The 25,527-nt window shown below is 42.2% G+C and overlaps 1 protein-coding gene across 1 annotated transcript; it reads right to left on the bottom strand.

Moving 5' to 3' along the window:
- Positions 1–937: 937 nt before the first annotated feature.
- Positions 938–14,393, bottom strand: LOC146049657 (extracellular calcium-sensing receptor-like). The gene is made up of 5 exons (XM_083166216.1): positions 14,136–14,393; positions 11,697–12,539; positions 10,056–10,280; positions 5,595–5,718; positions 938–1,839 (listed from the first exon to the last, which is right to left on the bottom strand). The coding sequence occupies exons 1-5, from the start codon at positions 14,391–14,393 to the stop codon at positions 938–940; spliced, it is 2,352 nt and encodes a 783-aa protein (XP_083022342.1).
- Positions 14,394–25,527: the final 11,134 nt, after the last annotated feature.

The following is a 25,527-nucleotide window of genomic DNA, read 5'->3' as shown; positions in this document are numbered from 1 at the left end:
TTTTGAGGATCTACTGACCTCTGGTGGGTATTTTACAGAATAACATCCATACATGAATAACTTTTCTGCAGCAGAGCCTATGTTTAATTTGATTGCTGGGTAGTTTGTATTTATTTTCACATTATATAGGACTGTCTGCTGTTCACAATGCAGGAGTTTGTCCCTATTGGGGATACTACTCCCAAAACAGTTATGCCAATTGAGTTGACAGTTTACACATTCAATATTTATTTATAATAGCATTATTAACACTGTAAACAATAGCCTATTATGCCTATCGACACGTGTTTCACTATTACGCTTCTTCAGGACTAAAGGCGATTGTCTCCTGGTCCTTATTCTTATTGTATAGTATATGGTCCGGCATCGGGAAATCCCGTACCATGATTGGCTGGAGGGCAGGCCTCGAGGGCGGAGACCCAGAAGTAAACAGAAGACCGGAGAGTGCTTACAGCAGTGCAGGGGTCCCAGAGAAGCCCTGAAGATGGCTGCTGAGTATGTTTTCTATCCACAGGTACCCCAAATGGATACAACTGGACAAGGGGACTGATGCTCTGTGGCAACATAGGTAAGTATTGGATGAATGGGCTCTGTGTGCAATAAAGTTGTACTGTCAGCCCAATAGGAACAGGATCCTCATTAAGGAAGATAAGAGGGCTATTCCCTTAACCAAAAATGCATCGTTTATGTATTGAATTGCACCATTTTTAGAGGTCTTATACAATGAAGTACTGTATATTAATTCATGTTATTTTAACGTGTGTGTATGTGATGTCTTACAAGGATTAAATTTATTTTGATATCATACTGGTTGGTAATTTGTTCCTCAGAGAGCAGTTTTTTCTTTTATTTTTATTTTGTTATACAGTACACCTAAACCAGCTTGTTGTAATATTATTCATAGTTTTTATAGAATATTTGGCATTATATATAGCCCTCATGATTTTCTCCCTGTTATATATCTCTTGTGGTTCATTTCAGGCTGTAATAAAATGATGTAACATTTCGGAAAGAATATGCAAACAAGTATCCCAGCACTGGAAGATATGATGGCAAATATCTCCACTGCCACCATGTGTTTTCCTTTGGTGCTTAGATAGGCTGGGATAAATGTGATCCAGACACTAGCAAACACTAGCATACTGAAACTGATCAACTTGGCTTCATTGAAAGTGTCGGGGAGATTCCTGGCTAGAAATGCAACAAGGAGGCTGATAGATGCCAAGAGTCCCATGTAGCCCAATACACATGCAAATAATACTTTAGAGCCTTCATTACATTCAATAATTATAGTTCCAATCTCTGCCACCATATTGAGTTCTTCAAAGGGAGCAGAACTACACAACCATATTAGGCACAAGAGTATCTGGACCATTGTACATGAAGGAACAATGTATTTAGGAATTCGTAGTCCAACAAGTCTTTTCATTTTGCTATCTGGATTTGTAGCACTGAAAACCATTATGACGGTGATCGTCTTGGCAAGTATTGCTGACAGACATAGGGAGAAGATAATTCCAAAGACCACTTGGCGTAGCATGCAGGATAACATGTTGGGTCGTCCAATAAATACTAAGGAACACAGGAAACAAAACATAATGGAAACGAGAAGGAGATAACTAAGTTCTCGGTTGTTGGCTTTAACTATGGGGGTTTTATGTTTAATAATGAACAAAGAAAGCACACACATAGTGAGTATAGAACACAAGATTGATATAAATGCCAATGAGGAACCCAATAAATCATTATAAGCCATAAACTGAATGCTTTTCGGCACACATTTCTCTTTTGATGAATTTGGCCACTGATCTTCTGGACATTTCATACATTCTGTACCATCTGAGGAACAATGGATCATCAATGACTATGATAATAAAGATAAAAGGCGTCATAGCAAACAGATAGGAGGCAGCTACATCGCTAGCTAAACAAATCATTATGAAAGCGCAGTCAGTCCAACATTAGTTTTAGTCAGTTCTAAATTCACCAGTAAATGAACATGACTAAGATTCAAAGGTAATTCTCACAAAAAGTGCTTTACATCACATCCCGGCAATATCACTGAAAATTTGCATTGAAGTCTTAATTCTTATTCATAATGGTTAAAGTCACAAATCACCAAAAATAATGTGTATACACAAACATATTAGTATATCATATTATATTTAGTATATGATCTTTTTAGTGTATGATCTTTCAAGCTCTTACATTATACTGTATATACTGTACGCACACACATATATATATATATATATATACAGATGGAGCGGGTCTCTCCTTTGCAGGGGATGGCGATTCCAGCCGCCATCCCCCGCCACCTGCCATCTGTATCTGCGAAAGGGGATGCACACGCACGAAATGCGCGCGCGCCCCCTTCTGCCGGCTTCCCCCGGGTCCCTGCCGGCTTGTCGGCGGACACCCGGCGTCCCCACCGCCTCCCCGCACCCCCCCTTAACCCTGTCCATCTTCCTGAAGCGGAGACAGACAGGGTTCCCGTCCCCCCGTCGACGGGAAACTGAGACGCGCGTGCGCATGAGATGCACGCGCGTCTCAGTCAGATGGACGCCGGGATGCTGGCGGATCGCCAGCAAGAGGGAGCCCGGCTCCATCTGTATATATATATCTATATATAGATATATAGATAATCTATATATCTATATATATATATATATATATATAGATATATAGTAGATACAAGATCGAGGCGGCACTCCAAAGGCTTGTTGAAAAATCAGAAGTCTTTATTGAAAAAAGGGTGTCACATCCGACACGTGTTTCGGGCAACGAAACACGTGTCGGATGTGACACCCTTTTTTCAATAAAGACTTCTGATTTTTCAACAAGCCTTTGGAGTGCCGCCTCGATCTTGTATCTACTACATAAAGTGACGAACTGTCACAAGAGGGCACCGGAGCACGCATCAAGGGAGCCGTAGTGAGTGCCGGAATCTGCTGGTTATATATATATATATATATATATATATATATATATATATATATATATATATATATATATATATATATTGCTTACTCTCTCAGATTACAAATCACTCCAGTACTTTGATGCAACTAACCTTAACCAGGTACAAAATATCAGGCAGAGAATACATTACATTACATACATGTTAACGACCCCTCCGTCATCTGTGCATGTAAGACACTGGCTGACATTGGCAAGTGTGTCTGCACTTGCCAAGACCTGACACCAAACTGGATCCCTGGGGCCGCCATAAGTGTGTATGGACCTTTAATGACACAGTGGCAGCACATACATACTAACAAATCCATTTAAAACAATATAGTGCATCTATGAAGCATAGTGGCACAGCAATTGTAGACCATATGGCAGTTTAATAGACAAGATCACCATGTAGAATGTTTTAATTAATAAAGAACTAGATTTTAGAGGCCCAATGACGAATACATGGAGGTATTGTGTGTGTGTGTGTGTGTGTATATGTATCTCCAGACACAAAATAAAACACACAGAAGCAGGAATGTATTCAACGTTTCGAACCTTTACTATACGGTTGTTCGTCCAGTAAAGGTTTGAAACGTTGAACACATTCCTGCTTCTGTGTGTTTTATTTTGGGTGAGTTCCGCCGTCTGGAGAGATATTGTTTGACCGTGGATGGTTATGGATGGCACACCGCACAGTATTTTATGCTGAGGTAGTGCTGCTCATGGGCTGGACTATATATATTATATATATATTATTGAAATATACCATGACAAATGGATGGATTGAGTGTACTAAGTTTAAAATGGATGGGCGATAGGGGTCGCTGTCTTGGGGTCCCCACATACCAAGGTAGATTCATAGCTTGGCAGGACGCTGCTGACACTGTCAATCACTATGCATCATGGCTGGGCGGTGACTACTGCGGACACTGCAGGCAGTAGCAGCTTGTGGGTAAATACAGTCAGGAGATAAAATGGCCACATTGTGCTACTGCTTATGTGCGGCTGGTGCAGATACTACTATGGACCATGGGAGTGTGGAGTTGGGAGGCGTCATACGATGTCAGCCGCTTCCCCCGAGTTATTGTTTTTTTTTAAAGTGATGGCTGACAGGGTCTCACAGACCGTTCTGCAAAATGTAATTTCTATTTAATTAATACAGTAACAGTAGCCACAATGTTAACGAAGGATTTCATAGTACTGTATGTAAACATCATTGAAGGTCATTCAGACCTGATCGCTGCCCTGTGATATCTCAAGATGGTTGATGATTGTAGTTCCACAGTAATAAAAATAGTCAAATAAACACACTGACACACAATAAAAATAAAACTTTAATACATCCAAAGCCCATACATACTGATAGTTACCCATCTTGAGCCCGTAGGTAGGTCCCCGGATCTTGGTCCGGTGTCCTGGTGCTGCTCCTGGTCCATGTCGGCGTTTGGCTCCATGTTGACATCCAGGTCCATGTCGGCGGCATCAGTGTTGGCATCCGGTCCGGGTCCGAAGAAATCCATGGGGGACCTGTGGAAGGAAATCCAACTCACCCAGGTCCTCCTGTGAAGATCTGTCGTCTTGATCCGCCATAGTCCTGGTCTTCTGTCACATGCTGGCGACTCTGGCAGCTCCCCGCATCAGACTGATGAGAGGCACAGAGATCTTTCATCTTATGCGCCTCTCGACTGAATGATTCTATTGGCCACCTAGCAGTGTGTTTATTTGACTATTTTTCAAGTCCCAGCTTGCAGGGGAGGCTTGCTGGGACTCATAGTTCCACAGTGAAAGACAATAGTTTTATTCAATTTTTTTACACTGAAATCAGCCCGGTGACCACCGCACAGGGTCACCAGGGACAGCACCAGGCCTTATTGGGGGGGTTCCCACTCCCCCAGGTCCTCTGGCCAGGCTGACTGGTCAGTAGGGTGATGTTTTGGCCGCGGGACCTTATCTTATAAGTGTCCCCTGGCTGTGACATTACCCTGCTGGCTGGTTTGGCCTGGGGCTGGTTCTTAAAATACGAGGAACCCCTAGTCATTTTGTCCGCCGTATTTTGGGAACCAGCCCCGGACCTGGAGCCTGGGGCGGGTTTTAAAAAATCGGGGAACCCCTATTTGTTGGGTTTCCTGATTTTTTATTACCAGCCCCGGCTCTTTCAGCCTGGTGCTGGTTACAGCCGTGGGGGGACCCCACGCTGTTTTTTTAAAAATGTATTTATTTGATTCTCTATTTTTTTACACTGAAGCCTGCATGGATCTGACTGATTTGTGCAGGCTACAGCCAAATATGACAGGAAAATAAAGTTTATTTTCCTGCCGTATATTCGCGGGCGTTTCACGCCAATTAGCGGCCGTATTTTCAATACGGACGCTTAGTAAATCAGGAACCACCAATCGTTTGAATGGTGATTCCTGGCATAATCTATCGATGGTGTATTCATTCGTATTTGTAAATACAAATATGAATGTCCCATCAATATGAATACGAAAATTCGTATTTTTGGCATAGTAAATGCCAAAAATACATTTACGCACCCAAATTTTTTTTTCATTAATTTTTGTTAGTAAATTTCCCCCCTAATGTCACATACACACATACAATAGTTAGTATACAAAACATCTAATATCACATACCATTTGGGTTCAGGATCTCTCCCTCAGAGCATTGAATACAATCAAAACAACAGGTCTTTTTTCCCTGACCTGTAGATCTTCTGAAGCCTTTTGGGCAAGGATTGCTACAGACAGAATTTGGGGTCTGAAAAAATGTGCAAGTAAATGTAATTAACCATGGAGTGCAGGAAGTGGTAAGGAGATAAAAAAAAACAGGTATAATAGAGGAGCGCTGAGTGATATACAAAATTAATGTTAATATATAGATAAAAGTGGATGTTTACTTAAGAGTGGTACCTGTATGGAAAAAAGCTGTTTGTTAATAAAAATGTTTACACCCTTTTGGGGAGGATTTATGTTAAATGGAGGTTCCAGAATCCTGTCCCTAGCTTACCCTAAAATCCTGTGTCTCGCTTCAGTGGCTGGAGATGTTTAGGCAGGTCGTGACAGGCTGAAGTTGATGTATCGCCCAGCACTGTTGTAGACACGGGAGCCGGGATGCGGAAGTGACTGTGAGACGCAGTTGACGGAGAGACAGTCAGGATGGTCTTTACTGCGTGCCGCACAAGCTGGAGGATCGCGGCTAGGTCCTTGATGTTGCAGACCGGTCACTTCAGGTTGTGATGTTTGTAGCACAGCCCCGCTGTGTGCCGCGATAACCGGAAGTACCAGAAGTCGGCGCCGGCCACCGAAGTGACGAGAGTGGATGTAGGGAGACTTGTTTCTGGATTCTATCGGAGTCCTTTTACTGGTTCCAACGCGTTTCATGCGTCCTGTGCACTTTTTCAAGGAATAGAGTTGTGTTCCCAGCATTGTGTTTTTATAGCTCAGAACTTTATTGATAAAACCGGAAGTGATGTCTAGGACATGGCTAAAAAGTGGTGGGAACCACATGTTTTCCTCAGCTTAAAGATCAACTCTTGGATTATATTGATTTGTAGCTAGAGACAGTTAAAGAGTTTGGAACGGTAATATTCGAAAAATCTTAATAAAGCTTGGTACCACTCTTAAAGAAAAGCATTTAATTCAATGTCAATATTAAGTCCTAAAGGTTCTAGAGTTTTCATGTTGAAGATCCACTTCATTTCAGTTTTTTTCAATTCCTTTACTACATCACGCCAGTTTCTATTGATTTTTTGTATAACAGTGCATTTTAAACCGGCTGGAATTTATCATGTTTTATACAGAAATTATTCGAAACACTTTGAGTCTTCAAGCAGTTGATAATATTATAAATGTGTTCAGCAAATCGAATTTTTGCTTTCCTTTTCGTTTGTCCTATATATTGCAATCCACAATTACATTCCAGTAGGTAGATAACCCCCTCTGACTCGCAGGAAAGGTGATCCTTGATTGTGTATTCTTTTCCTGTTTGGTTGGATTTAAAAACGTTTAACGGCTTGGTTGAAGTTTTTTTCGTTTCTGTATACCTTGCAGTTCAAACAGTCAAAGAACCCATGATTTTGAAGTGAATTTTTGTTTTGAAACTCCTTGGTAGCTAGTAACGAGATGGTGTTTCATATTTTTTGCTTTACGGTATATTATTTTTGTTTTTTTTTGGCAATATTGGTAATAAGGTTTCGTCCAACTGGAGTACATGCCAGTGTTTCTGAATAATCTGTTCGATAGTCTCGGAATTACTTGTGTATTGTGTGAAAAAGGCAAGATTACAATTTTCTTGTTTTTTTTCTTTTGTCGTATAAGTAATCAGATCTTTCCTTTCAGTATTATTGATTTTTTCTAGTTGTTGATCTAGTATTTTTTTCTTTGTATCCTTTGGCCATGAAGTTGTTTTTCATTTCTTCACTTTGTGTTTTGAAAGTCGAGTCATCTGTGCAATTTCTTTTGACTCTGCGAAATTGTCCCACAGGGATACTCCTGTTCTGATGTTGGTATTTCCCTTGTAAAATATCCACTTCATACTATCCCATAACTATTTTTGGCATGATGAACAATTCTACTTGCAAAAACGGGGGACAGCTATGGGGACCCCACTGGCCCCTAGCTATGAAAACCTCTTTGTAGCCAAGGGGGAGGATGACTGTATTTGGACTCATACCCAACATAGCGAACACCTTGTACAGTGGTACCGCTATATAGATGATGTTTTTTTTTTTCATTTGGCAAGGAACAGAACAACAACTAGACACCTTCAAAACACATCTAAACTCAAATGAATTAAATTTAGAGTTCACTATCATTTCCAGTAGAACCCAAGTCATTTACCTAGATCTAGAGATTGTCATTGAAGATGAAAGATTCAAAACAAGAACCCATACCAAAGAGGTCAATGGAAACAATATTCTTCCTTCAACCAGTAAGCACCATAAAAACTGGATTGGGAGTATCCCTGTGGGACAATTTCGCAGAGTCAAAAGAAATTGCACAGATGACTCGACTTTCAAAACACAAAGCAAAGAAATTAAAAACAACTTCATGGCCATAGGATACAAAGAAAAAATACTAGATCAACAACTAGAAAAAAATCAATACTGAAAGGAAAGATCTGATTACTTATAAGACAAAAGAAAAATAACAAGAAAATTGTAATCTTGCCTTTTTCACACAATAAACAAGTAATTCCGAGACTATCGAACAGATTATTCAGAAACACTGGCATGTACTCCAGTTGCACAAAACCTTATTACCAATATTGCCAAAAAAACAAAAATAATATACCGTAAAGCAAAAAATATGAAACACCATCTCGTTACCAGCTACACCAAAGAGTTTCAAAATAACACTTCACTTCAAAATAATGGGTTCTTTGACTGTTTGAACTGCAAGGCATGCAGAAACAAAAAAACTTTAACCAAACCGTTAAACGTTTTTAAATCCAACCAAACAGGAAAAGAATACACAATCAAGGATCACCTTTCCTGCGAGTCAGAGGGGGTTATCTACTTACTGGAATGTAATTGTGGATTACAATATATAGGACAAATGAAAAGGAAAGCGAAAATTCGATTTGCTGAACACATTTGTAATATTATCAAGAGCTTAAAGACTCACAGTGTTTCAAATCATTTCTGTGTAAAACATGATAAAAATCCAGCCGTTTTAAAATGCACTGTTATACAAAAAGTCAATAGAAACTGGCGTGGTGGAGATCTAGTAAAGGAATTGAAAAAAACTGAAACGAAGTGGATCTTCAACATGAAAACTCTAGAACCTTTAGGACTTAATATTGACATTGAATTAAATGCTTTTCTTTAAGAGTGGTACCAAGCTTTATTAAGATTTTTCGAATATTACCTTTCCAAACTTTTTAACTTTCTCTAGCTGCAAATCAATATAATCTAAGAGTTGATCTTTAAACTGAGGAAAACATGTGGTTCCCACCACTTTTTAGCCATTTCCTGGACATCACTTCCGGTTTTATCAATAAAGTTTTGAGATATAAAAACACAATGCTGGGAACACAACCTGAAGTGACTGGTCTACAACATCAAGGACCTAGCCGCGATCCTCCAGCTTGTGCGGCATGCAGTAAAGAACATCCTGACGGTCTCTCCATCAACTGCGTCTCACAGTGACTTCCACATCCCGGCTCCCGTGTCTACAACAGTGCCGGGCGATACATCAACTTCAGCCTGTCACGACCTGCCTAAACATCTCCAGCCACTGAAGCAAGACGCAGGATTTTAGGGTAAGCTAGGGACAGGATTCTGGAACCTCTATTTAACATAAATCCTCCCCAAAAGGGTGTAAACATTTTTTATTAACAAACAGCTTTTTTCCTTACAGGTACCACTCTTAAGTATACATCCACCTATATATATCTATATATTAACATAAATTTTGTATATCACTCAGCGCTCTTCTCCAAACCGTAAACTACTTTAACCCATAAGAGCTGCTCAATTATAGCGCAATCTTCCATATACACCAAACCTCAGATATAATAGTTGGTCATTGAGCCAAAAGCTAATAAATCAGTGGTTCTTAAACTCATTTATCAGGACCACACATTGAACCTTATTCTGGTTGACTCACAAGACTGCGAATTCCGCGGCCTTGGAAGTCCATCATTTTATAAAAAAACTTTTCTAAATGCTCTAAACCAGGCCTGTCCAACCGGAGGCCCTCTGGCTGTTGTGAAACTACACATCCCAGCATACCCTGCCACACTATTGCTGTTAGGAAATTGTAAAATTATGGCAAAGCATGCTGGGATGTGTAGTTTCACAACAGCTGGAGGGCCGCAGGTTGGAAAGACTGAACTAAACTAATTCATTTAGTACATTTAGAAATAAGAGAAATGGATAAAAATATTAGCAACAGATGCAAATTCGGAATGAAGTTCTATTCCAATTATTAACATAAAGACGTGATGTTAGATGCTTTTGTCTTCGATAATACATTACATATACACAGCCAAATACTATACATATGAATAAATGTTCTAATACAGTATATATTGGATGATTAAAATGTAGCATAAAAATATAACTACAGTATACCGAAAAAGCCAACACTTACATGAGTGTGTCCATTCCAGATAATCTTTTCTTCTTCCATCTGTAGCTCTTGCCCTTTTGGGGCTCTTCCATCAAAGCTGCCTATATGGACATACTGATGACTGCCATTGTCATAAAGCTGCCAGTTAAGGATATCCATGAAAGGTAGTATGTCTCCATTCTTATCAAAGAATACTTGTTCTCCTGCTGTATTGAGGAAGTTGACTCTTTTAATGTAATGGAGCAGCTGAAAGTAGTAAAAAATATGTTTAACATTTTAGAATATTTATGCAGTTGTTTACTCTTTTACCTTATGGATGCAATTGAATAACATTACTGACATATTTACTAATTTAAAAGAAAGAATACAACTTTTATAAAGGAGAGAGCTTGATAAAAATCATATTCCTGCTCAGTGCTGCATGGTCAGAGGTGAATGGCTCTAAAAATGTTACACAACCCAAAACAGGCTTGGGGCCTGATTCACCTGAACGCTGTTGTGCAAAGTTGCAGATGACTGCGAGTAGACAGCCACCGCTCAGACAGAAAGAACACCCGCCCCAAGTAAATTTGTGGGTGAATTGTGAATGGGTCGCTAATCATTATCCACTTGCAAATCAATACACAATTCACAAACCATTGAGTTTTTTTTCCAATCTGTGCAAATGTAAGTCTGACCCTCCCACAACTCTGCCACTGAGACAGGCTCATCGAGCCCAGGGCTGATGTCACAGACCCTCCCTTACAACGCCTAGGCACTCCTGCATTCTCTATGACACTCACAGATACTGGAAGGTTTTCACCCCCAAACATCATCATCCTGTCAGTCGCTTTGCGTTCACGATCCAAACACTTTTTCTGTTGCTACAGATGTAGTGCTTCTCTTCATTGCAGGGTCTGGCGGTGGATTTGCCACGCGCCAGCCACGCTAGACTTCGGAAGGGCACGATCGCACGAGACGCGCGTGCGTCCCCTTACAACGGAGCTCCCCCGCTGCCTCGCCGCCAGTCCCCGACACGTTCCCCCACCTTCCCGCTCCACCCCCTAACCCTGCCCATCTCCCTGAAGTGGAGAAGGGCAGGGTTCCCGTCCCCTGCTGACGGGAATCTGGGACACGTGTCCCAGTCAGATATAGCGTCCGCTCGCCAGCATGCGCAATGTATATGATATGCAGGGGCATTCATTTGATGATTCAAATCTCAGTTTCTTTGGTGTAGATTGTAACAAAATGCAATTTAAATGTCATTATTTAGTACAGTATGTGCGCCTGCTGTTTGCATTTATTTCTCAATAATATGGAATTGGTAAAAACAAAAACAAAAATATTAAAATATTAAACTGATAAACTATCTTTTTAGCTATTTTTTAATCAAGTATGTTTTATTAGTTTTGCAATTTCCATATTTAGAACAAAACCAGAAAACAAATAAACAAAACAAACACACAATACAATACAATAAAAGAAAGTGTGGCTAACATTACATAAATCTTGCATAATAAAAATGATTCAATCTTAAAATCTAAGTAAAAAGAAAAAAATCTATTCAATACAGGATAGGAGCTTTTTTAACAATTAATCAGCACAACACTATTATAAGAAGGCTATTACTGTATACAGTATGTTGTACAGTACTGTACCTGCCAGTGTTCTACTATACTGTACCTGCCAATGTTGATAATTAAAATGATCTGCACATGATCCATTGAGAAAGGGCCCTTTGCCTGGTATACAGGAATGCATTTCATGCAAAGCATGAGCAATGGCAAAAACTGCGTTGTGAATTTTGTATGTGTATATGAATGTGTTCACATTATATACATTTGGATCAATACTTTCCAATCTCTCTTTCCCTGTGCACCAAGAGGTTTGGTCTTCAGAAGCATTTGAGAATGTATCATTTTTAGAGGCATCTGTTGGCCAAATGCAACCAAAGGCATTTTGCCAAAATGTTTTTATAAAGATGTCTTCAGGATATCTAGATGGGTGGATACTGTAAAGAAATTCTTTAAAACCAGGAATTTTTCCACTTGAAGGTGACAGACCCAGACTGCCATTTAAGGTGGTCAAAATGTATTTTCTTGGGAAGTCAGAAGTGATGGACCAGCTTCCACCACCAATCCACACTTTATCTGTAATGTTGTGAAATGAGGCCTCCTCCATAAGGGAAATAAGGTTCTCCATGGTGGAATACACCAAAATAACTGTAGCTTTTGATTTCTTGATGACATTTATAATGCGGGAAACTGACTCGATGGAACTGAAGATGGGAAGAATTTCAAGGAATGCAATGCAACCTCCATTTCGTTCAATCTCCTTGATAAGCATTTGAGAACCTGAACTTCCCAACTCATTATCAGAGCTTATGATCCCCACCCAAGTCCAGTTAAAGTGACTCACCACTTTTGCAATTCCTACAATTTCATAGTCATCTTTAGCTATGGTTCTAAGGAAAGATGGGAACTGTAACTTATCACTGAGGATTGGGTGTGCTGCAGCATAACTTATCTAATTACAAAGAAAGAAGAAAACACATTAAAATATATAAAATGCAACTGAAAATGAGATTGGCTGCGGGTGTGATGTATTTCCGTGAATGCTATTATTGTCAAATGCAGTGACTGTTCTCTATCTAGTAATGCAGTGACTATTATCTATCTAGTAATGCAGTGACTATTATCTATCTAGTAATGCAGTGACTATTCTCTATCTAGTAATGCAGTGACTGTTCTCTATCTAGTAATGCAGTGACTATTATCTATCTAGTAATGCAGTGACTATTCTCTATCTAGTAATGCAGTGACTATTCTCTATCTAGTAATGCAGTGACTATTATATATCTAGTAATGCAGTGACTATTCTCTATCTAGTAATGCAGTGACTATTATCTATCTAGTAATGCAGTGACTGTTATCTATCTAGTAATGCAGTGACTATTCTCTATCTAGTAATGCAGTGACTATTCTCTATCTAGTAATGCAGTGACTGTTCTCTATCTAGTAATGCAGTGACTATTCTCTATCTAGTAATGCAGTGACTATTCCCTATCTAGTAATGCAGTAACTGTTCTCTATCTAGTAATGCAGTGACTGTTATCTATCTAGTAATGCAGTGACTATTATTAATCTTGTAATGCAGTGACTATTATCTATCTAGTAATGCAGTGACTATTATATATCTAGTAATGCAGTGACTATTATATATCTAGTAATGCAGTGACTATTATCTATCTAGTAATGCAGTGACTAGTCTCTATCTAGTAATGCAGTGCCTATTATATATCTAGTAATGCAGTGCCTATTATATATCTAGAAATGCAGTGACTATTATATATCTAGTAATGCAGTGCCTATTATATATCTAGTAATGCAGTGACTATTATATATCTAGTAATGCAGTGACTATTCTCTATCTTGTAATGCAGTGACTATTATCTATCTAGTAATGCAGTGACTATTCTCTATCTAGTAATGCAGTGACTATTCTCTATCTAGTAATGCAGTGACTAGTCTCTATCTAGTAATGCAGTGCCTATTATATATCTAGTAATGCAGTGCCTATTATATATCTAGTAATGCAGTGACTATTATATATCTAGTAATGCAGTGACTATTATATATCTAGTAATGCAGTGACTATTCTCTATCTAGTAATGCAGTGACTACTCTCTATCTAGTAATGCAGTGACTATTACCTATCTAGTAATGCAGTGACTATTATCTATCTATGAATGCAGTGACTAGTCTCTATCTAGTAATGCAGTGACTATTATATATCTAGTAATGCAGTGACTATTCTCTATCTAGTAATGCAGTGACTATCTTAGGTCATACAGTATGTAGACAGCAACAGGGCCGGGGCAGAAGCTCGCCACAATCAGTAGAACTTAGTGTTATTGCCTCATCTAAGCATTTTGTAGCATCTGTAGCAATCTGAAATTATTTAATCATTGCCCTGAAACTTATTCTCTTATCGCTGTTAATAACTGAGAGTAAATATCTGTCAATTGTCAGCCAAAACATTGGTGGGGTCTTTAATAACTCCACCAATCAGAATATATATTTACTGTATTCTTTAATTAGAAGTTTTTTTGTAGAAACTCACCTGAGGGAATCGGTACAGGCCAAGAATTCTGCCCATTGGTATTGAGGCCTTAGATGTCATGTCACCGACTATGGCCGCTGGCATGCCCTCTGTGCCACAGCTGAAATTTGGCACTGTCTGTTTTCCCCCTGACAATATAAATGTTGTCCCCAGCAATGATCTAACTTCATTGTAACAAGTATCATACAGTCTGAATCCGAGTGTGATATTTGGTAGTATATCCGGCGACCTGTTGATTTCCCATATAGCGTACACCATAGCCAGGAGATAGCGGTAATACCTTATGTGAAATCTAGAATTGAACAAGTAACGCTTTAACATATTTCATTTATATCTATATACATAAAAGGCTAACTACTCCTCACCTCTATCAGGTGAAGTACCGCCACTGACCACTAGAGGCCACTTGATAGACCAAGTTACTCCTTTGAGTGTGAAACTAACAGAAAGTGAACGCAATTTTTGCAGGGACCCTGATCTTTTTCAAAATGGCTGGACATGGGGGGAACGAGCTTTAAAGACAGAGATTGGAGGTAGGAGCAGACAGGAACTGGGGTGTAGGGTGGAGAAATTGTGAGCTTAGTACTGTCACAGCTCAAAGTGAAAGTACACTGCAAAATCCATCATTTTGACTGGCTTTTAACTTGTTATGAAATAATATGATTTAAATAATAATATATATAACTCTTGGTATTACAATGTCTCTTTAGAAGGTTACTGCAACATTGGCTTCAGGAGCAATCTGTGGCCTCTTACACCCCCTTTACACCAAAACAATAACCCAGCTTAGGGCTTGATGTAAATGGGCAATATGACCCGGGAAATTTTCTAAATTGAACATAGGTGAGACCCATAGTCAGGGGTAGTGTAAATGGTAACCTGGGTTGGACCCATTTATATCAATGGCGGAGACCATACCTCCCGACCGCAGTGCCCTGCGGTCACTACGGAGGTTGGGAGAGGCGGCTTACTGGCTTTGCTGTTGTCTGCTGTACTATGCAGACAGCAGTGGAGCCGGAGAGGAGGTGAATATATCTGGGTGCGACATCCATTCACCTCACAGATGGAGACTGGCAGGAGCACGTACGGAGGCTGAGGGTAGACCAGCAGCTTTCCCAAGTGCTGAGATTGGCCCCAGCATGTCGTTGACATTGTGGGCTTCCTGGCTGGCAGATTTCCCAATGCTTGGTGATGATGTAATCTCCAAGCGCTGGCTCAGGACCCACCTTCGCTGATGCCATCCACCCGGCACTATGCCTTTTGGGAACGGCAGTGTAAAAGGGGTCAAAAGCTGGGCCGCATCTGGCTTTTTAATGTAAAATGGGTATTAGTGACATACAAAATACTTGTTATCCTAAAGTGTATTTTCTGAATGTATTTTGTATAAATTAATCTCTTACAAAAATTATAAATCTTGTTGACCTCATTTTAAAACATCCCCCACAAACTGGGAGATGGGGAACTCCAACCCGATCCACAAACTAAGCAGGAACAGGTGAAAACAGGTTTTGCCACACTGGAGTGAAATTGGTGACAAGTCAGACTTGCCTCCTGTGATAATAAGCAGGGCCACCACCTGGCATTATCCCTTCTCTGTAGGGTCCCGGGACTCTAGTCCCTGCAGTCCACCCCTGATGGTGGTCCTGATAATAAGATGTACATGAGGAGCTGTGTCTCTCGGCATGAGCCTTCCTTCTGTTAGTGCTTAGTAGCTCAAGGTGCTGACGAGGAGAGGTTGTATTGGAGAAGGGAGGGTGAGAAAAGGCTGCAGATAAGCTGTTTTATAATGTGGCAACAATGCCTCTGTATTAATAGGTTTGAATATGCAGAAGACAAACTTAATTTATTAAACGGTACCTAGATACTGAAAAAGTGTATGGGCATGCAGGGAAGGAATGCCATTTGCGGAGAATCAGACATGTGCATTGGCTAATGGGGCTGATTCAACAAGCACTGCAGATCTTAAAAAAAATTGCAGATCATGTACATGAGGCTTGTGAAAGATGTGAGCACAATCAACGGCATTTTTGGGGCGGTCAGGTGCAGGGGTGGTGTCTGACCATTGTCAGGTTGTGGACCGGACATTGCAGGTGTGTCCAGACTGTACAGGGGAGGGAGGGTGGTGCATCTGCAGCTGCTGCTGCGCTTTAAAACATGGCCGGCCTGTGCCGCGTTTCGCAGCCAGAGGGCAGCATGTATTGTGCGAGCTCTTCGCTTTATAGTAAACCGCTCGCACTTCAGCAATGCAGATCCAATATTTTTGCATTTGCTTCGCGTTACAGGATTCGGCATGCAGGGTGGCCATGTTGAACGACCTCCTGCAGCTTACCGCCGTGGGTTGTAGTTTTGCGAATACTCATAAAACTACAACCTAGAGTGAATCAGGTCCAATGTGACAAGTCTTGTAGTAGGAGAAATAAGTGCCCAGTTTCTATGAGAAGGGCAGGTGTTATTTTTATTTAGGATAATTCCTGTGTACAGTACCCAGCATGATTCTATACTGCCTGTGAGTGCCACTTTAAATTTTTTGTTCCGCTATAATAAAGACTTAAGGTGCCCATACACGCTGCGATTATCGCATGCGTTTTGAACTTTTAAAGTTCAAAATGCATCACATGTGCGATAATCGCACCGTGTACCTGCGGGGATGTGATGCGATGTGCATCCCCGCGGGTACAATATTGTATTATAGCACAAAAAGTATCTGCAGGCAGTACTTTTTGCGCTACATTGCATCACATTGCATCACTTTAGTAGTACATGCGATGGGATGCGATGTGATGCGATGTACATTTTGTAACTATTAACTTAAAAAAAAAAGAAGAAGCTGAAATCGCATCACATCGCATCCACTTCAAATGACAAAATCGCATGGCAGCTTGAAGTTCAAAACGCACAGCACAGAAAATCTGTACGTGTATGGGCACCTTAAGAGCAGGTAGAACTAACCAGCTAAAATAACAAACTAAACTAACTCAGCTAATCCACTACTAAACTGCATGTGTAGTTCCTGGATCTGGCACTCTAGTTTGGAATTCTACAACACTTCACATTCTATTCTGGATATCTGCATCCAGCAACAGACAATTACTGATTTCTGCATCCAACAAAGTGTTGTTTTATTATGTTGTAATTGTTTTAATAAAATAAGTATCAGACAACCAGCGCTTCTTTTTTTCTATCTATTATACTGTACACTGTCTGCATTAAACTCTAGTATTATACTTATATTTTGAAGACTTAATAGCAACACTTACGTGTGACATTGGAGGGGTTGAGGCTTTTCTTTAAATGTTAATTTTGGATATTCTACATCCAAATGAACAGCAAAGAGCCCACCAAATGTGATATCCCCTTCTGAAGAGTAACCATTAATAGCCACAGGAAGTCCGAACCCAGGTATGGATGATTCACATGTATTATTACAAGTTCTTAGTAGCAACAGGAGTAAGTACACAGAGTAGAATTCCAGAAAGGTCAGGCACAGTTTCATTCTGTTATTGAACATATATATGGTTTAGCAAAATAGCACTCAGTACTTGAACATCATTGGTGGTGCAGGGTCCAGATATGTAGTAAATAGCACTTACCCAATCTTGGTATTAGGACAGGAACAGACCAGAACTCACGGTTTTAGTGAAAAAAATGTATTTAAAGATCTACAGCATCATGAAAAAAGACCCAACAGCCGTTTCGACTGGATTCCAACCAGTCTTCAACAGGGGTGAAGACTGGTTGGAATCCATTCGAAACGGCTTTTGGGTGCCAGTCTGTTCCTGTCCTAATACCAAGGTTGGATAAGTGCTGTTATTGAACCTATAAATATATCAAATAATACATATAATATATAAACGTAAAAATATGTTAGTAAATAGCAAAGCAAATATTCCAGCGAGATATTTCAATTCATGAAACTGTGATATTTATAACATATATTCCAGGATATTAAATGACAGTACTATTGTGCAGTAACATCAGCATATACACAACTGAGCCCTCCTGAAGCTAGAGCTTTTGTTTCCTTGGAAGTCAGTCTTCCCTAGTGTCTGACACATGATCTAACCTGCTGTACTCACTTCTATCGGGAGCATGTTCTTAGTGGACAGACAACATCTGCCTGTTAGTAAATACAGTCAGCAGAGGTGAGAAGAAGCCTTTAATACGTAACTCTCCTTAGCTCTAGCTTTCTGGTATTTATCATGCTGGCAGCAGGTAAACCTCCTGTGCACAACAGGCATTGGGGTATTATCCACCCCATCATTCCGGGTACTGGACCACAGGTAAGAAATGTCCTGGAATTTATGGTATTAACCCTTTGAGTGCCAAGTGAATTTAACTAAATAGGTGTGAAATTTTGCCAAGCAAACACTTTTATTCATCATAATGACCTGGATTGTTTACCTTATATAGGAAATACAATTTTTTTTTTACCAAAACGATTTTTATTTGGATTTTTTTTAACAAATGTGAGCGATGCTGGCAATTTTTTGTGCATATTTTGCGCATCTATCACAGAGATGTTGGCACTTCTACCAAACCTTGAAACTAACAGTTGTAGTAGAATGTTTCTAGCATTAAAGGTCCATACCCACTGAGTGTTTTTTGCCCATTTTAGCAATTTTTCCCGGGGGTGGATGACTTACAAGCAGGTGAGCGGCCGGGCCAGCGATAATGCGGGTGCTATGATGGGCAGTTTTTGCGCTGAAAGCCGCTGTATTTATGATGCATAACTGATGATGTATAGGTAGATAGATAGATAGATAGATAGATAGGTAGATAGGTAGGTAGATAGATCGATAGATAGATTTATAGATAGGTAGGTAGATAGATAGGTAGGTAGATAGATAGATAGATAGATAGATAGATAGATAGATAGATAGATAGTCTCTGTACATTTTGTAGTGCTACAACAGTGTAAGAATTACTTACCTCACAACTGAAAGCCAAAGCTATATAGACATTTTGTCCATGATTCAAATTCCACAAACTACACAACTACACAACTGTGGTTATACAATGGCTGTAAAAAAAGAATAAAAAATATCATTACAAATCATAGGAAAGTGGTCAAATACAAATGTGCTGTACACATATACCTGTAGTATTAATATAGTATGTGTACCACAGAGTTGTAATGTACTATATTTTACTATATTCTGTATATTTACAAATCCACAAGCATTACTGAAGGGGAATTTCCCCTTTCAAGGCATTTTATAGCATCCAATCTGTTTTGGAGACATGAAGGAAGTCACTATATGATTACCTTCACAAGAAATAATAGGTTTGTACTATGTTATTAGGAAAATCATTCTAATTAAATTGGTCACAAGAGACCAGTAGTTCTGGAAGTAGGATAAATCTAGAGGGGATGTACAAATATAATGATATGGCGAATTGTAGAACATTTCTCACATACGGTAGTACTGTATTTCTATTTAAATGTGTGTGGCTAGAAATAGGCAGGCCCAGATCATTGTTATACTGTATTCCGAAAGGGCCAGAACTGTGCAAGTTACAACAAATTATTAACCTGCACAAAGAATTCATTCAAAATATGACAATAAACTGGACATTTTGGAAAAGCTCCATATAAATGGTGATGGTGTGGCTGAGAGATGCAGGGGTGAGATGATGGCGTGATTGAGAGATGTAGGCGGTGACAATGTGGCTGAGAGAGGCAGGGGTGAGATGATGGCATGATTGAGAGATGTAGGTGGTGACAATGTGGCTGAGAGATGCAGGGGTGAGATGATGGCATGATTGAGAGATGTAGGCGGTGAGAATGTGGCTGAGAGATGCAGGGGTGAGATGATAGCGTGATTGAGAGAGGTAGAGGGTGACAATGTGGCTGAGAGAGGCAGGGGTGAGATGGTGGCGTGATTGAGAGAGGTAGAGGGAGTCAATGTGGCTGGGAGAGGCAGGGGTGAGATGGTGGCGTGATTGAGAGATGTAGGCGGTGACAATGTGGCTGAGAGATGCAGAGGTGAGATGGTGGCATGATTGAGAGATGGAGGGGGTGACAATGTGGCTGAGAGATGCAGGGCTGAGATGGTGGCGTGATTGAGAGATGTAGGCGGTGACAATGTGGCTGAAAGATGTAGGGGTGAGATTATAGCGGGATTGAGAGATGTATGGGTGAGAATGTGGCTGAGAGATGCAGCGGTGAGATGATAGCATGATTGAAAGATGTAGGCGGTGAGAATGTGGCTGAGAGATGCAGGGGTGAGATGATGACGTGATTGAAAGATGTAGGCGGTGAGAATGTGGCTGAGAGATGCAGGGGTGAGATGATGGCGTGATTGAGAGATGTAGAGGGTGAGAATGTGGCTGAGAGATGCAGTGGTGAGATGATGGCGTGATTGAGAGAGGTAGAGGGTGACAGTGTGGCTGAAAGATGCAGGGGTGAGATGATAGCGTGATTGAGAGATGTAGGTGGTGAGAATGTGGCTGAGAGATGCAGGGGTGAGATGAAGGCATGATTGAGAGATGTAGAGGGTGACAATGTGGCTGAGAGAGGCTGGGGTGAGATGCTGGCATGATTGAGAGATGTAGGTGGTGACAATGTGGCTGAGAGATGCAGGGGTGAGATGATGGCGTGATTGAGAGATGTAGGCGGTGAGAATGTGGCTGAGAGATGCAGGGGTGAGATGATAGCGTGATTGAGAGAGGTAGAGGGTGACAATGTGGCTGAGAGAGGCAGGGGTGAGATGGTGGCGTGATTGAGAGAGGTAGAGGGTGACAATGTGGCTGAGAGAGGCAGGGGTGAGATGGTGGCGTGATTGAGAGAGGTAGAGGGAGTCAATGTGGCTGAGAGAGGCAGGGGTGAGATGATGGCGTGATTGAGAGATGTAGGCGGTGACAATGTGGCTGAGAGATGCAGAGGTGAGATGGTGGCATGATTGAGAGATGTAGGGGGTGACAATGTGGCTGAGAGATGCAGGGCTGAGATGGTGGCGTGATTGAGAGATGTAGGCGGTGACAATGTGGCTGAAAGATGCAGGGGTGAGATTATAGCGGGATTGAGAGATGTATGGGTGAGAATGTGGCTGAGAGATGCAGCGGTGAGATGATAGCATGATTGAAAGATGTAGGCGGTGAGAATGTGGCTGAGAGATGCAGGGGTGAGATGATGGCGTGATTGAAAGATGTAGGCGGTGAGAATGTGGCTGAGAGATGCAGGGGTGAGATGATGGCGTGATTGAGAGATGTAGAGGGTGAGAATGTGGCTGAGAGATGCAGTGGTGAGATGATGGCGTGATTGAGAGAGGTAGAGGGTGACAGTGTGGCTGAAAGATGCAGGGGTGAGATGATAGCGTGATTGAGAGATGTAGGTGGTGAGAATGTGGCTGAGAGATGCAGGGGTGAGATGAAGGCATGATTGAGAGATGTAGAGGGTGACAATGTGGCTGAGAGATGCAGGGGTGAGATGATGGCGTGATTGAGAGATGTAGGTAGTGACAATGTGGCTGAGAGATGCAGAGGTGAGATGATGGCGTGATTGAGAGATGTAAACGGTGACAATGTGGCTGAGAGATGCAGGGGTGAGATGATGGTGTGATTGAGAGATGTAGGTGGTGAAAATGTGGTTGAGAGATGCAGGGGTGAGATGATGGAGTGATTGAGAGATGTAGAGGGTGACAATGTGGCTGAAAGATGCAGGGGTGAGATGATAGTATAATTGAGAGATGTAGGCGGTGACAATATGGTTGAGAGAGGCAGGGTGAGATGATGGCGTGATTGAGAGATGTAGGGGGTGACAATGTGGCTGAGAGAGGCAGGGGTGAGATGATGGCGTGATTGAGAGATGTAGGGGGTGACAATGTGGCTGAAAGATGCAGGGGTGAGATTTTAGCGTGATTGAGAGATGTATGGGTGACAATGTGGCTGAGAGATGCAGGGCTTAGATTATAGCGTGATTGAGAGATGTAGGTGGTGACAATGTGGCTGAGAGATGCAGCGGTGAGATGATGGCGTGATTGAGAGATGTAGAGGGTGAGAATGTGGCTGAGAGATGCAGTGGTGAGATGATGGCGTGATTGAGAGATGTAGGTGGTGACAATGTGGCTGGGAGATGCAGGGGTGAGATGATAGCGTGATTGAGAGATGTAGGCGGTGAGAATGTGGCTGAGAGATGCAGGGGTGAGATGATGGCGTGATTGAGAGATGTAGAGGGTGAGAATGTGGCTAAGAGATGCAGGGGTGAGAGGATGGCGTGATTGAGAGATGTAAAGGGTGACAGTGTAGCTGAAAGAAGCAGGGGTGAGATGATAGCATGATTGAGAGATGTAGGCGGTGAGAATGTGGCTGAGAGATGCAGGGGTGAGATGATAGTGAGATTGAGAGATGTAGGCGGTGACAATATGGTTGAGAGATGCAGGGGTGAGATGAAGGCATGATTGAGAGATGTAGAGGGTGACAATGTGGCTGAGAGATGCAGGGGTGAGATAATGGCGTGATTGAGAGATGTAGGTAGTGACAATGTGGCTGAGAGATGCAGAGGTGAGATGATGGCGTGATTGAGAGATGTAGGCGGTGACAATGTGGCTGAGAGATGCAGGGGTGAGATGATGGTGTGATTGAGAGATGTAGGTGGTGAAAATGTGGTTGAGAGATGCAGGGGTGAGATGATGGAGTGATTGAGAGATGTAGAGGGTGACAATGTGGCTGAAAGATGCAGGGGTGAGATGATAGTATAATTGAGAGATGTTGGCGGTGACAATATGGTTGAGAGAGGCAGGGTGAGATGATGGCGTGATTGAGAGATGTAGGGGGTGACAATGTGGCTGAGAGAGGCAGGGGTGAGATGATGGCGTGATTGAGAGATGTAGGGGGTGACAATGTGGCTGAAAGATGCAGGGGTGATATTTTAGCGTGATTGAGAGATGTATGGGTGACAATGTGGCTGAGAGATGCAGGGCTGAGATTATAGCGTTATTGAGAGATGTAGGTGGTGAGAATGTGGCTGAGAGATGCAGCGGTGAGATGATGGCGTGATTGAGAGATGTAGAGGGTGAGAATGTGGCTGAGAGATGCAGTGGTGAGATGATGGCGTGATTGAGAGATGTAGGTGGTGACAATGTGGCTGGGAGATGCAGGGGTGAGATGATAGCGTGATTGAGAGATGTAGGCGGTGAGAATGTGGCTGAGAGATGCAGGGGTGAGATGATGGCGTGATTGAGAGATGTAGAGGGTGAGAATGTGGCTGAGAGATGCAGGGGTGAGAGGATGGCGTGATTGAGAGATGTAAAGGGTGACAGTGTAGCTGAAAGAAGCAGGGGTGAGATGATAGCGTGATTGAGAGATGTAGGCGGTGAGAATGTGGCTGAGAGATGCAGGGGTGAGATGATAGTGAGATTGAGAGATGTAGGCGGTGACAATATGGTTGAGAGAGGCAGGGGTGAGATGATGGCGTGATTGAGAGAGGTAGAGGGTGACAATGTGGCTGAGAGATGCAGGGGTGAGATGATGGCGTGATTGAGAGATGTAGGCGGTGACAATGTGGCTGAGAGAGGCAGGGGTGAGATGATGGTGTGATTGAGAGATGTAGGGGGTTACAATGTGGCTGAGAGAGGCAGGGTGAGATGATGGCGTGATTGAGAGATGTAGGGGGTGACAATGTGGCTGAGAGAGGCAGGGTGAGATGATGGCGTGATTGAGAGATGTAGGGGGTGACAATGTGGCTGGGAGATGCAGGGGCGAGATGGTGGCATTATTGAGAGATGTAGGGGGTGACAATGTGGCTGAGAGATGCAGGGGTGAGATGATGGCGTGATTGAGAGATGTAGGGGGTGACAATGTGGCTGGGAGATGCAGGGGCGAGATGGTGGCATTATTGAGAGATGTATGCTGTGACAATGTGGCTGAGAGATGCAGGGGTGAGATGATGGCGTGATTGAGAGATGTAGGTGGTGACAATGTGGCTGAGAGAGGCAGGGTGAGATGATGGTGTGATTGAGAGATGTAGGGGGTGACAATGTGGCTGAGAGAGGCAGGGTGAGATGATGGCGTGATTGAGAGATGTAGGGGGTGACAATGTGGCTGAGAGAGGCAGGGTGAGATGATGGCGTGATTGAGAGATGTAGGGGGTGACAATGTGGCTGGGAGATGCAGGGGCGAGATGGTGGCATTATTGAGAGATGTAGGGGGTGACAATGTGGCTGAGAGATGCAGGGGTGAGATGATGGTGTGATTGAGAGATGTAGGGGGTGACAATGTGGCTGGGAGATGCAGGGGCGAGATGGTGGCATTATTGAGAGATGTATGCTGTGACAATGTGGCTGAGAGATGCAGGGGTGAGATGATGGCGTGATTGAGAGATGTAGAGGGTGATAATGTGGCTGAGAGATGCAGGGGTGAGATGATGGCGTGATTGAGAGATGTAGGTAGTGACAATGTGGCTGAGAGAGACAGGGTGAGATGATGGTGTGATTGAGAGATGTAGGGGGTGACAATGTGGCCGAGAGAGGCAGGGTGAGATGATGGCATGATTGAGAGATGTAGGGGGTGACAATGTGGCTGAGAGAGGCAGGGTGAGATGATGGCGTGATTGAGAGATGTAGGGGGTGACAATGTGGCTGGGAGATGCAGGGGCGAGATGGTGGCATTATTGAGAGATATATGCGGTGACAATGTGGCTGAGAGATGCAGGGGTGAGATGATGGCGTGATTGAGAGATGTAGAGGGTGATAATGTGGCTGAGAGATGCAGGGCCAATATGTGGTGGCCACCACTATGATGTGCAGCACACACAGCAGACAGGTCCCCTACTCAATCGTTGTTGTTTAAACTACCATGTACACATTTCACATTGACTCTGCTCCTGCTCCAGCAGATAGGGTTCCAAAGCTAACTGTTTGGCCCAGTGCTGTGGGGTTGGGGCAGGCTGGGGCTGGGATTTGTCAGTGGGCCCTCTCCATCTGCTCCATGCAGAAGCACAGAGCTCCACTGGTAATCTAGCCTTGTGGGGTCAGGGCTAGATTTCAGGGGCCCTGTACACAGGTCCCTTGGGACCTAGCAGACCCTAAGTGGGCACCTAGGTTGCTTTGTGGGAAATCCTACCCTGCATTGAGGCCATCAGTGTACATCTATACACCAGGGGTGCACTGGGAGTTAAAATCCAGCCCAGTAAATTTCTGGAAGCAGCCCATGGAGTCTGTTGGTGAGATGCCTGCTAACTCCCCACCATAGATTTTGTTAGAAGGCTTATTTTACACATGAGCAACTTGATTTAAAAAAGACCCATAGCAGACTTGACATATGATTTATTTCACTATATTTTATTTTTGCACACAACATGGGTGACCAGGGACTACCGTCTGTCTCTTTTGCATGTGTACACTTTGGTGACTGGGGTGGGAGGAGGGGAAAATGGAGATGTACAGTAGAAACT

The sequence above is a fragment of the Crinia signifera genome, chromosome 12 (genome assembly GCF_055691185.1).
Source record: "Crinia signifera chromosome 12, ASM5569118v1, whole genome shotgun sequence".
Lineage (NCBI taxonomy): Eukaryota > Metazoa > Chordata > Amphibia > Anura > Myobatrachidae > Crinia > Crinia signifera.
Note: the sequence above shows the minus strand (reverse complement) of the source record. Positions and strands in the feature narration are given on the sequence as shown.